This window comes from Oncorhynchus tshawytscha, unplaced genomic scaffold (assembly GCF_018296145.1).
Source record: "Oncorhynchus tshawytscha isolate Ot180627B unplaced genomic scaffold, Otsh_v2.0 Un_contig_4570_pilon_pilon, whole genome shotgun sequence".
NCBI classification, from domain to species: domain Eukaryota; kingdom Metazoa; phylum Chordata; class Actinopteri; order Salmoniformes; family Salmonidae; genus Oncorhynchus; species Oncorhynchus tshawytscha.
The window spans coordinates 52,501-64,181 of record NW_024609514.1 but is presented as its reverse complement, the minus strand read 5'-3'; the positions used below and the strand labels follow the sequence as shown (position 1 = coordinate 64,181).

Sequence of the window (11,681 nt, the reverse complement as noted above, 5' to 3'; positions counted from 1 at the left end):
CTGTTAAATACAATAAACCTGTTCCTCCTGGTCTGTTAAATACAATAAACCTGTTCCTCTGGTCTAAATCTGTTCCTCCTGGTCTAAATACAATAAACCTGTTCCTCCTGGTCTGTTAAATACAATAAACCTGTTCCTCCTGGTCTGTTAAATACAATAAACCTGTTCCTCCTGGTCTGTTAAATACAATAAACCTGTTCCTCCTGGTCTGTTCCTCCTGGTCTAAATACAATAAACCTGTTCCTCCTGGTCTAGTCTGTTAAATACAATAAACCTGTTCCTCCTGGTCTCTGTTAAATACAATAAACCTGTTCCTCCTGGTCTGTTCCTCCTGGTCTAGTCTGTTAAATACAATAAACCTGTTCCTCCTGGTCTGTTAAATACAATAAACCTGTTCCTCCTGGTCTGTTAAATACAATAAACCTGTTCCTCCTGGTCTGTTAAATACAATAAACCTGTTCCTCCTGGTCTAAATACAATAAACCTGTTCCTCCTGGTCTAGTCTGTTAAATACAATAAACCTGTTCCTCCTGGTCTGTTAAATACAATAAACCTGTTCCTCCTGGTCTAGTCTGTTAAATACAATAAACCTGTTCCTCCTGGTCTGTTAAATACAATAAACCTGTTCCTCCTGGTCTAGTCTGTTAAATACAATAAACCTGTTCCTCCTGGTCTGTTAAATACAATAAACCTGTTCCTCCTGGTCTGTTAAATACAATAAACCTGTTCCTCCTGGTCTGTTAAATACAATAAACCTGTTCCTCCTGGTCTGTCTGTTAAATACAATAAACCTGTTCCTCCTGGTCTGTTCTGGTCTAAATACAATAAACCTGTTCCTCCTGGTCTGTCTGTTAAATACAATAAACCTGTTCCTCCTGGTCTGTCTGTTAAATACAATAAACCTGTTCCTCCTGGTCTGTCTGTTAAATACAATAAACCTGTTCCTCCTGGTCTGTCTGTTAAATACAATAAACCTGTTCCTCCTGTCTGTTAAATACAATAAACCTGTTCCTCCTGGTCTGTCTAAATACAATAAACCTGTTCCTCCTGGTCTGTCTAAATACAATAAACCTGTTCCTCCTGGTCTGTTAAATACAATAAACCTGTTCCTCCTGGTCTGTTAAATACAATAAACCTGTTCCTCCTGGTCTGTTAAATACAATAAACCTGTTCCTCCTGGTCTAGTCTAAATACTGTCTGTTAAATACAATAAACCTGTTCCTGTTCCTCCTGGTCTGTTAAATACAATAAACCTGTTCCTCCTGGTCTGTTAAATACAAAACCTGTTCCTCCTGGTCTGTTAAACCTGTTCCTCCTGGTACTGTTAAATAAACCCTGTTCCTCCTGGTCTGTTAAATACAATAAACCTGTTCCTCCTGGTCTGTCTGTTAAATACAATAAACCTGTTCCTCCTGGTCTAGTCTGTTAAATACAATAAACCTGTTCCTCCTGGTCTAGTCTGTTAAATACAATAAACCTGTTCCTCCTGGTCTAGTCTGTTAAATACAATAAACCTGTTCCTCCTGGTCTGTTAAATACAATAAACCTGTTCCTCCTGGTCTAGTCTGTTAAATACAATAAACCTGTTCCTCCTGGTCTGTCTGTTAAATACAATAAACCTGTTCCTCCTGGTCTGTTAAATACAATAAACCTGTTCCTCCTGGTCTAGTCTGTTAAATACAATAAACCTGTTCCTCCTGGTCTGTTAAATACAATAAACCTGTTCCTCCTGGTCTGTTAAATACAATAAACCTGTTCCTCCTGGTCTGTTAAATACAATAAACCTGTTCCTCCTGGTCTAGTCTGTTAAATACAATAAACCTGTTCCTCCTGGTCTAGTCTGTTAAATACAATAAACCTGTTCCTCCTGGTCTGTTAAATACAATAAACCTGTTCCTCCTGGTCTGTTAAATACAATAAACCTGTTCCTCCTGGTCTGTCTAAATACAATAAACCTGTTCCTCCTGGTCTAGTCTGTTAAATACAATAAACCTGTTCCTCCTGGTCTGTTAAATACAATAAACCTGTTCCTCCTGGTCTAGTCTGTTAAATACAATAAACCTGTTCCTCCTGGTCTAGTCTGTTAAATACAATAAACCTGTTCCTCCTGGTCTGTTAAATACAATAAACCTGTTCCTCCTGGTCTGTTAAATACAATAAACCTGTTCCTCCTGGTCTGTCTAAATACAATAAACCTGTTCCTCCTGGTCTGTTAAATACAATAAACCTGTTCCTCCTGGTCTAGTCTGTTAAATACAATAAACCTGTTCCTCCTGGTCTAGTCTGTTAAATACAATAAACCTGTTCCTCCTGGTCTGTTAAATACAATAAACCTGTTCCTCCTGGTCTAGTCTGTTAAATACAATAAACCTGTTCCTCCTGGTCTGTTAAATACAATAAACCTGTTCCTCCTGGTCTAGTCTGTTAAATACAATAAACCTGTTCCTCCTGGTCTGTTAAATACAATAAACCTGTTCCTCCTGGTCTGTTAAATACAATAAACCTGTTCCTCCTGGTCTAGTCTGTTAAATACAATAAACCTGTTCCTCCTGGTCTGGTCTGTTAAATACAATAAACCTGTTCCTCCTGGTCTAGTCTGTTAAATACAATAAACCTGTTCCTCCTGGTCTAGTCTGTTAAATACAATAAACCTGTTCCTCCTGGTCTAGTCTAAATACAATAAACCTGTTCCTCCTGGTCTGTCTGTTAAATACAATAAACCTGTTCCTCCTGGTCTCCTGTCTGTTAAATACAATAAACCTGTTCCTCCTGGTCTGTTAAATACAATAAACCTGTTCCTCCTGGTCTGTTAAATACAATAAACCTGTTCCTCCTGGTCTGTTAAATACAATAAACCTGTTCCTCCTGGTCTAGTCTGTTAAATACAATAAACCTGTTCCTCCTGGTCTGTTAAATACAATAAACCTGTTCCTCCTGGTCTAGTCTGTAAAATACAATAAACCTGTTCCTCCTGGTCTGTTAAATACAATAAACCTGTTCCTCCTGGTCTGTTAAATACAATAAACCTGTTCCTCCTGGTCTGTATAAATACAATAAACCTGTTCCTCCTGGTCTAAATACAATAAACCTGTTCCTCCTGGTCTGTTAAATACAATAAACCTGTTCCTCCTGGTCTGTCTAAATACAATAAACCTGTTCCTCCTGGTCTAGTCTGTTAAATACAATAAACCTGTTCCTCCTGGTCTGTTAAATACAATAAACCTGTTCCTCCTGGTCTGTTCCTCCTGGTCTGTTAAATACAATAAACCTGTTCCTCCTGGTCTAGTCTGTTCCTCCTGGTCTATACAATAAACCTGTTCCTCCTGGTCTGTCTGTCTAAATACAATAAACCTGTTCCTCCTGGTCTGTTAAATACAATAAACCTGTTCCTCCTGGTCTAAACCTAAAATACAATAAACCTGATCCTCCTGGTCTAGTCTGTTAAATACAATAAACCTGTTCCTCCTGGTCTGTTAAATACAATAAACCTGTTCCTCCTGGTCTAGTCTGTTAAATACAATAAACCTGATCCTCCTGGTCTAGTCTGTAAAATACAATAAACCTGTTCCTCCTGGTCTAGTCTGTAAAATACAATAAACCTGTTCCTCCTGGTCTGTTAAATACAATAAACCTGTTCCTCCTGGTCTGGTCTGTTCCTCCTGGTCTAGTCTGTTAAAATACAATAAACCTGTTCCTCCTGGTCTGTTAAATACAATAAACCTGTTCCTCCTGGTCTGTTAAATACAATAAACCTGTTCCTCCTGGTCTAGTCTGTTAAATACAATAAACCTGTTCCTCCTGGTCTAGTCTGTTAAATACAATAAACCTGTTCCTCCTGGTCTGTAAAATACAATAAACCTGTTCCTCCTGGTCTGTTAAATACAATAAACCTGTTCCTCCTGGTCTAGTCTGTTAAATACAATAAACCTGTTCCTCCTGGTCTAGTCTGTTAAATACAATAAACCTGTTCCTCCTGGTCTGTTAAATACAATAAACCTGTTCCTCCTGGTCTGTTAAATACAATAAACCTGTTCCTCCTGGTCTGTTAAATACAATAAACCTGTTCCTCCTGGTCTAAACCTGTTCCTCCTGGTAAATACAATAAACCTGTTCCTCCTGGTCTGTCTAAAAATACAATAAACCTGTTCCTCCTGGTCTAAACCTGTTCCTCCTGGTCTAGTCTGTTAAATACAATAAACCTGTTCCTCCTGGTCTGTCTAAATACAATAAACCTGTTCCTCCTGGTCTGTTAAATACAATAAACCTGTTCCTCCTGGTCTGTTAAATACAATAAACCTGTTCCTCCTGGTCTGTTAAATACAATAAACCTGTTCCTCCTGGTCTGTTAAATACAATAAACCTGTTCCTCCTGGTCTGTTAAATACAATAAACCTGTTCCTCCTGGTCTAGTCTGTTAAATACAATAAACCTGTTCCTCCTGGTCTGTTAAATACAATAAACCTGTTCCTCCTGGTCTAGTCTGTTAAATACAATAAACCTGTTCCTCCTGGTCTGTCTGTTAAATACAATAAACCTGTTCCTCCTGGTCTGTTAAATACAATAAACCTGTTCCTCCTGGTCTAGTCTGTTAAATACAATAAACCTGTTCCTCCTGGTCTGTTAAATACAATAAACCTGTTCCTCCTGGTCTGTTAAATACAATAAACCTGTTCCTCCTGGTCTAGTCTGTAAATACAATAAACCTGTTCCTCCTGGTCTGTTAAATACAATAAACCTGTTCCTCCTGGTCTGTTAAATACAATAAACCTGTTCCTCCTGGTCTGTTAAATACAATAAACCTGTTCCTCCTGGTCTGTTAAATACAATAAACCTGTTCCTCCTGGTCTGTAAAATACAATAAACCTGTTCCTCCTGGTCTGTTAAATACAATAAACCTGTTCCTCCTGGTCTAAATACAATAAACCTGTTCCTCCTGGTCTGTCTGTTAAATACAATAAACCTGTTCCTCCTGGTCTGTCTAAATACAATAAACCTGTTCCTCCTGGTCTAGTCTGTAAATACAATAAACCTGTTCCTCCTGGTCTAAAATACAATAAACCTGTTCCTCCTGGTCTGTTAAATACAATAAACCTGTTCCTCCTGGTCTGTTAAATACAATAAACCTGTTCCTCCTGGTCTAGTCTGTTAAATACAATAAACCTGTTCCTCCTGGTCTAGTCTGTTAAATACAATAAACCTGTTCCTCCTGGTCTGTTAAATACAATAAACCTGTTCCTCCTGGTCTGTTAAATACAATAAACCTGTTCCTCCTGGTCTGTTAAATACAATAAACCTGTTCCTCCTGGTCTGTTAAATACAATAAACCTGTTCCTCCTGGTCTGTTAAATACAATAAACCTGTTCCTCCTGGTCTAAATACAATAAACCTGTTCCTCCTGGTCTGTTAAATACAATAAACCTGTTCCTCCTGGTCTGGTCTGGTCTAGTCTGTTAAATACAATAAACCTGTTCCTCCTGGTCTAGTCCTCCTGGTCTAAATACAATAAACCTGTTCCTCCTGGTCTAATAAATACAATAAACCTGTTCCTCCTGGTCTAACCCTAAAATACAATAAACCTGTTCCTCCTGGTCTAACCTGTAAATACAATAAACCTGTTCCTCCTGGTCTCCTGGTCTGTAAATACAATAAACCTGTTCCTCCTGGTCTGGTCTAAATACAATAAACCTGTTCCTCCTGGTCTAAATACAATAAACCTGTTCCTCCTGGTCTGTAAATACAATAAACCTGTTCCTCCTGGTCTAACCCTAAATACAATAAACCTGTTCCTCCTGGTCTAAAATACAATAAACCTGTTCCTCCTGGTCTGTTAAAATAAATAAACCTGTTCCTCCTGGTACAATAAACCTGTTCCTCCTGGTCTAACCCTAAATACCCAATAAACCTGTTCCTCCTGGTCTGTTAAATACAATAAACCTGTTCCTCCTGGTCTGTCTAAATACAATAAACCTGTTCCTCCTGGTCTAACCCTAACCCAATAAACCTGATCCTCCTGGTCTGTTAAATACAATAAACCTGTTCCTCCTGGTCTAGTCTGTTAAATACAATAAACCTGATCCTCCTGGTCTGTAAAATACAATAAACCTGTTCCTCCTGGTCTAACCCTAACCCAATAAACCTGTTCCTCCTGGTCTAACCCTAACCCAATAAACCTGTTCCTCCTGGTCTAACCCTAACCCAATAAACCTGTTCCTCCTGGTCTAACCCTAACCCAATAAACCTGTTCCTCCTGGTCTAACCCTAACCCAATAAACCTGTTCCTCCTGGTCTAACCCTAACCCAATAAACCTGTTCCTCCTGGTCTGTTAAATACAATAAACCTGTTCCTCCTGGTCTGTTAAATACAATAAACCTGTTCCTCCTGGTCTAACCCTAAATACAATAAACCTGTTCCTCCTGGTCTAACCCTAACCCAATAAACCTGTTCCTCCTGGTCTAACCCTAACCCAATAAACCTGTTCCTCCTGGTCTAACCCTAACCCAATAAACCTGTACTCGTCATTCTCCTGTTCCTGTTTTGTTGTAGATAATGGCACCGATTTACAGGTTTCTAACCAACTGTGCTATTTTGGTTATTTAAAAAATAATTGTACATAACGTTGCTGCCCTTGTCACTTATGACCGCAAATACCTTCTGGACATCAGAACAGCGATCACTCACCACGAACTGGACAAATATTTTTTTCCTTTAATGAGTCCGATGCGAAGAATATACTGCTTCCCGGAGGCCAGGCCCAAATCCCCGTCATTCGCATGAACTCCATCCTCCTGATTCCTGATTCCAAGCTAAAACTGAAGCAGGAAGCACCAGCTCAATACGGAAGTGGTCAGATGACGCGGATACTACGCTACAGGGCTGTTTTGCAGCACAGACTGGAATCTGTTCTGGGATTCATCCAATGGCATTGAGGAATACAATAAAGTAAAATAAAGGTAAAATAAAAAAATAAAATGTTTATACTGTCTCTAAGTCGCTCTGACATGGAGCATCAAGTTATACCATTCTTAGATGTTGTTAGATATTACTGCACTGTTGGAACATCTACTAAACACATATGTGACACTTATTTAACTTTAACGTTTCCCCATTTAACTGAAAAAATAAAAATAGATGTCCACAAGTCATTTTAACTAGCGAATAATAACACGCCTCAACATCCAACACTAATAAAAAACAACAACACAGCAGATCAAATTAAATGTCAGAAGTAGTTTTATTTATTCTTGGTCACAACGGTGGTATTATACAGACAGCTGGAGCTAGGGGGTCAGAGGTCAGGCTTTTGCCCTGCTGGGTCAGGAGAGGGGCTTTAGTGGTACTTCCTCCAGCGGTCGTGCTCTGAGAGGAGAAGAAGAGGGGGAGAGAGAGCGAGAGGGACGCAGGTTAAGTCAGATCAGATTGTCCTTCACAGTGCTTTGAGGTGAATGATATTGTATGTGGTGGGTACTCTGAGGTCATCGAACTCCCAGAGTCTGTACTCACTGAGGTGGTCGTACTCCCACATGTAACTGAGGGCCACGTATCCAACCAGCAGCATGGCCACGCCTCCAATACCTCCCTTCTTCACATTGATGTACTTGTTGTAATATCTGTCATGGCCTGGGGAGGAGGGGGAGACAACATGTTACTGTGTGTGTTGGAGGGGGGGAGACAACATGTTACTGTGTGTGTTGGAGGGGGGGGGGACATGTTAGGTACTGTGTGTGTTGGAGGGGGGAGGGGTACCATTGCGGATGCTGGCGAGGACTCCGTTAGGAGTGAAGTCCCTCTTGCCCAGCCAGGAGCCCAACTCTCCCAGCTTCACATCCATCAGACGCTTCTCACCCAAGGGAACTAAGGACACAAGTACACAAACACACACAATAAACACACACCCTCCGTCCCTCACACAAACACACACCCTCCGTCCCTCTCACACAATAAACACACACCCTCCGTCCCTCACACAATAAACACACACCCTCCGTCCCTCTCACACACAAAACAGACACCACCGAAGATAGCATTCATTGTTACAGGTTATATGGTTACTGTGTTTTGGGAGTATTTCACTGAAGAGTCCAGTGGTGTAAAATACTCATAAACCACTTAGATGCTAAGTTAAGACAGCGGTCTAGAGAACACAAAGCTAAAAGTCAAACAGTTAGCTACATCAAAGTCACAGGAGTTGTGATTGAGCCTGGATCCGCTGAGACAAGGCTGCTGTCATAACCGGTTACCGGTCATTATCCGGTAAACTCCCGACTGGCTGCAGAGGCTATTAGTCCTGTAGACTAACCAACCTGGTTAAATACCTAACCACATAGCAAACACTGTAAAAAATGGGTTTAAATGTACAACCCTTTAGAGAAACTGTCAGGGATTATATGTGTGTTTCTCTTCTCCAGGCATTATACCCAAACTGTTACTTAAAAAATGACCATGACAGCAAAGTCCTTGACTTGACTCTAATCATGGATTTACAGCGGCCTTCAAACACACAACATATAAACATCAACTAACTCCACACATCTCGCTTTATTTATGTAATAAAATACAATGTTTCGCATGTAAAAATGCTTTAGTGAAGAATATGTCAGTTTAATAGTAATAAATATAACCCCTGTTAACAGACTCATTTAAAAACCAGACGTACCTATTCTGTCCGCCATCTTGCTCGCTGGAGAGGGTAAAGACCGCAATGGATGACGGGACTAAAATGGAAGCAGAGGATTGTGGGAGGACCGTGTTTTTTTTTAGTCGAGAAGGGATACAGATTTTGTCAAAATTCACGTTTCGTAGTAAGTTTAGGAGAACGTACGTAGCAGGTTATGATAATTATAGGTTAAGGTTAGGAAAAAGGTTCGGGTTAGCTAAAATGCTACAAAATAATAATATACTTGAATGTCAATTTGACAAAAGCTGTATCCCATCTAGACATGACGAGGAAAGTGGCACGGCAAAATATTTTATAAATATTGTTAGGGCTGTATGATAACAATTCAATTATTTGTAAAAAAAAAACATTTAGACGCATAATATATTTTACAACACAACTAATAACAGAAAGAGATTTCTTCATAAACGCACCAGCTGATTCGCAGGTCTGCAGAGCCGCTTCTATCCACTAGAGGGCAGCAGATAACACATAACAGGATGCATTTCGACTGTTTGTTTCAGAATGATGGTTTTAGTCAGGTGTCTATTCAAGCTGACATTTATCTCATTACCTAACGTAACAGAGTTATGTTACCGCTTACTTGCACCATTGAGAGCATCCTGGCGGGCTGTATCACCGCCTGGTACGGCAACTGCACCGCCCACAACCGCAGGGCTCTCCAGAGGGTGGTGAGGTCTGCACAACGCATCACCAGACAACACTGCCTGCCCTCCAGGACACCTACACCACCCGATGTCACAAAAAGGCCATAAAGATCATCAAGGACATCCACAACCCGAGCCACAGCCTGATCAACCCCGCTATCATCCAGAAGGTGAGGTCAGTACAGGTGCATCAAAGCTGGGACCGAGAGACTGAAAAACAACTTCTATCTCAAGGCCATCAGACTGTTAAACAGCCACCACTAGTCAGCTTCTATCTCAAGGCCATCAGACTGTTAAACAGCCACCACTGCCCTGAACTCAGTCACTGTAGCAACCAGGTTTCTCTATTATGTACACAGACATGGAACACTGGTCACTTTCATGATGGAACACTGGTCACTTTCATGATGGAACACTGGTCAACACTGGCCTTCAGGAGTTCACTCTGTCAGTGATGGAAGATGCAACTTTCCTTTTATTGGACAGTGGAGACTGGCACTTTCTGATGGAACACTGCAGAGTTCACTTTCATGATGGAACTTTCACAGTGAAGTCACTTTCATGATGGAACACTGGCGGAGTTCCTCTGTCCAGTCTCAACGTCAACAGTGAAGATGCAACTCCGGGACGCTGGCCTTCTAGGGCAGAGTTCCTCTGTCCAGTCTCAACGTCAACAGGGAAGAGGCGACTCCTGGATGCTGACCTTCTAAGGCAGAGTTCCTCTGTCCAGTCTCAACGTCAACAGTGAAGAGGCGACTCCTGGATGCTGGCCTTCTAGGCAGAGTTCCTCTGTCCAGTGTCTGTGTTCTTTTGCCCATCTTAATCTTTCTCTTTTTATTGGCCAGTCTGAGATATGGCTTTTTCTTTGCAACTCTGCCTAGAAGGTCAGCATCCCGGAATCGCCTCCTCACTGTTGACGTTGAGACTGGTGTTTTGAAGGGTACTATTTAATGAAGCTGCCAGTTGAGGACTAGACACTCTAATGTACTTGTCCTCCTGCTCAGTTGTGCACCGGGGCCTCCCACTCCTCTTTCTATTCTGGTCAGGGCCAGTTTGATCTGTTCTGTGAAGGAGTAGTACACAGCCTTGTACGAGATCTTCAGTTTTTTGGCAATTTCTGACATGGAATAGCCTTCATTTCTCAGAACAAGAATAGACTGACGAGTTTTAGAAGAATGTTTTGTTTCTCCGGGGGAATAATGGGAATAACATCAAGTTTGTTTCTCAGGGTGTATAATGGGAATAACATCAGGTTTGTTTCTCAGGGTGTATAATGGGAATAACATCAGGTTTGTTTCTCAGGGTGTATAATGGGAATAACATCAGGTTTGTTTCTCAGGGTGTATAATGGGAATAACATCAGGTTTGTTTCTCAATAATGAGAACATCAGGTTTGTTTCTCAGGGTGTATAATGGGAATAACATCAGGTTTGTTTCTCAGGGTGTATAATGGGAATAACATCAGGTTTGTTTCTCAGGGTGTATAATGGGAATAACATCAGGTTTGTTTCTCAATAACATCAGGTTTGTTTCTCAGGGTGTATAATGGGAATAACATCAGGTTTGTTTCTCAGGGTGTATAATGGGAATAACATCAGGTTTGTTTCTCAGGGTGTATAATGGGAATAACATCAGGTTTGTTTCTCAGGGTGTGTATAATGGGAATAACATCAGGTTTGTTTCTCAGGGTGTATAATGGGAATAACATCAGGTTTGTTTCTCAGGGTGTATAATGGGAATAACATCAGGTTTGTTTCTCAGGGTGTATAATGGGAATAACATCAGGTTTGTTTCTCAGGGTGTATAATGGGAATAACATCAGGTTTGTTTCTCAGGGTGTATAATGGGAATAACATCAGGTTTGTTTCTCAGGGTGTATAATGGGAATAACATCAGGTTTGTTTCTCAGGGTGTATAATGGGAATAACATCAGGTTTGTTTCTCAGGGTGTATAATGGGAATAACATCAGGTTTGTTTCTCAGGGTGTATAATGGGAATAACATCAGGTTTGTTTCTCAGGGTGTATAATGGGAATAACATCAGGTTTGTTTCTCAGGGTGTATAATGGGAATAACATCAGGTTTGTTTCTCAGGGTGTATAATGGGAATAACATCAGGTTTGTTTCTCAGGGTGTATAATGGGAATAACATCAGGTTTGTTTCTCAGGGTGTATAATGGGAATAACATCAGGTTTGTTTCTCAGGGTGTATAATGGGAATAACATCAGGTTTGTTTCTCAGGGTGTATAATGGGAATAACATCAGGTTTGTTTCTCAGGGTGTATAATGGGAATTACATGGGAATTGTTTCTCAGGGTGTATAATGGGAATAACATCAGGTTTGTTTCTCAGGGTGTA

General features: G+C 40.7%; 1 protein-coding gene across 1 annotated transcript; it reads right to left on the bottom strand.

Annotated features, from left to right (window-relative positions):
* Positions 1-7,213: 7,213 nt before the first annotated feature.
* On the bottom strand, positions 7,214-8,728 carry atp5mf (ATP synthase membrane subunit f). Its single transcript, XM_042315649.1, has 4 exons — positions 8,655-8,728; positions 7,745-7,852; positions 7,502-7,618; positions 7,214-7,357 (listed from the first exon to the last, which is right to left on the bottom strand). Exons 1-4 carry the CDS (start codon positions 8,668-8,670, stop codon positions 7,329-7,331), a joined length of 270 nt encoding a protein of 89 aa, XP_042171583.1. The 5' UTR covers positions 8,671-8,728; the 3' UTR covers positions 7,214-7,328.
* Positions 8,729-11,681: the final 2,953 nt, after the last annotated feature.

What these genes read in the sequence shown, in the direction of transcription:
- atp5mf (XM_042315649.1), bottom strand. An exon ending in CCTCGCCAGCATCCGCAATG is followed by an intron (nt 7,619 to 7,744) that starts GTACCCCTCCCC and finishes CCTCCTCCCCAG; the next exon opens with GCCATGACAGATATTACAAC. An exon ending in GTGGGAGTACGACCACCTCA is followed by an intron (nt 7,358 to 7,501) that starts GTGAGTACAGAC and finishes TTCTCCTCTCAG; the next exon opens with AGCACGACCGCTGGAGGAAG.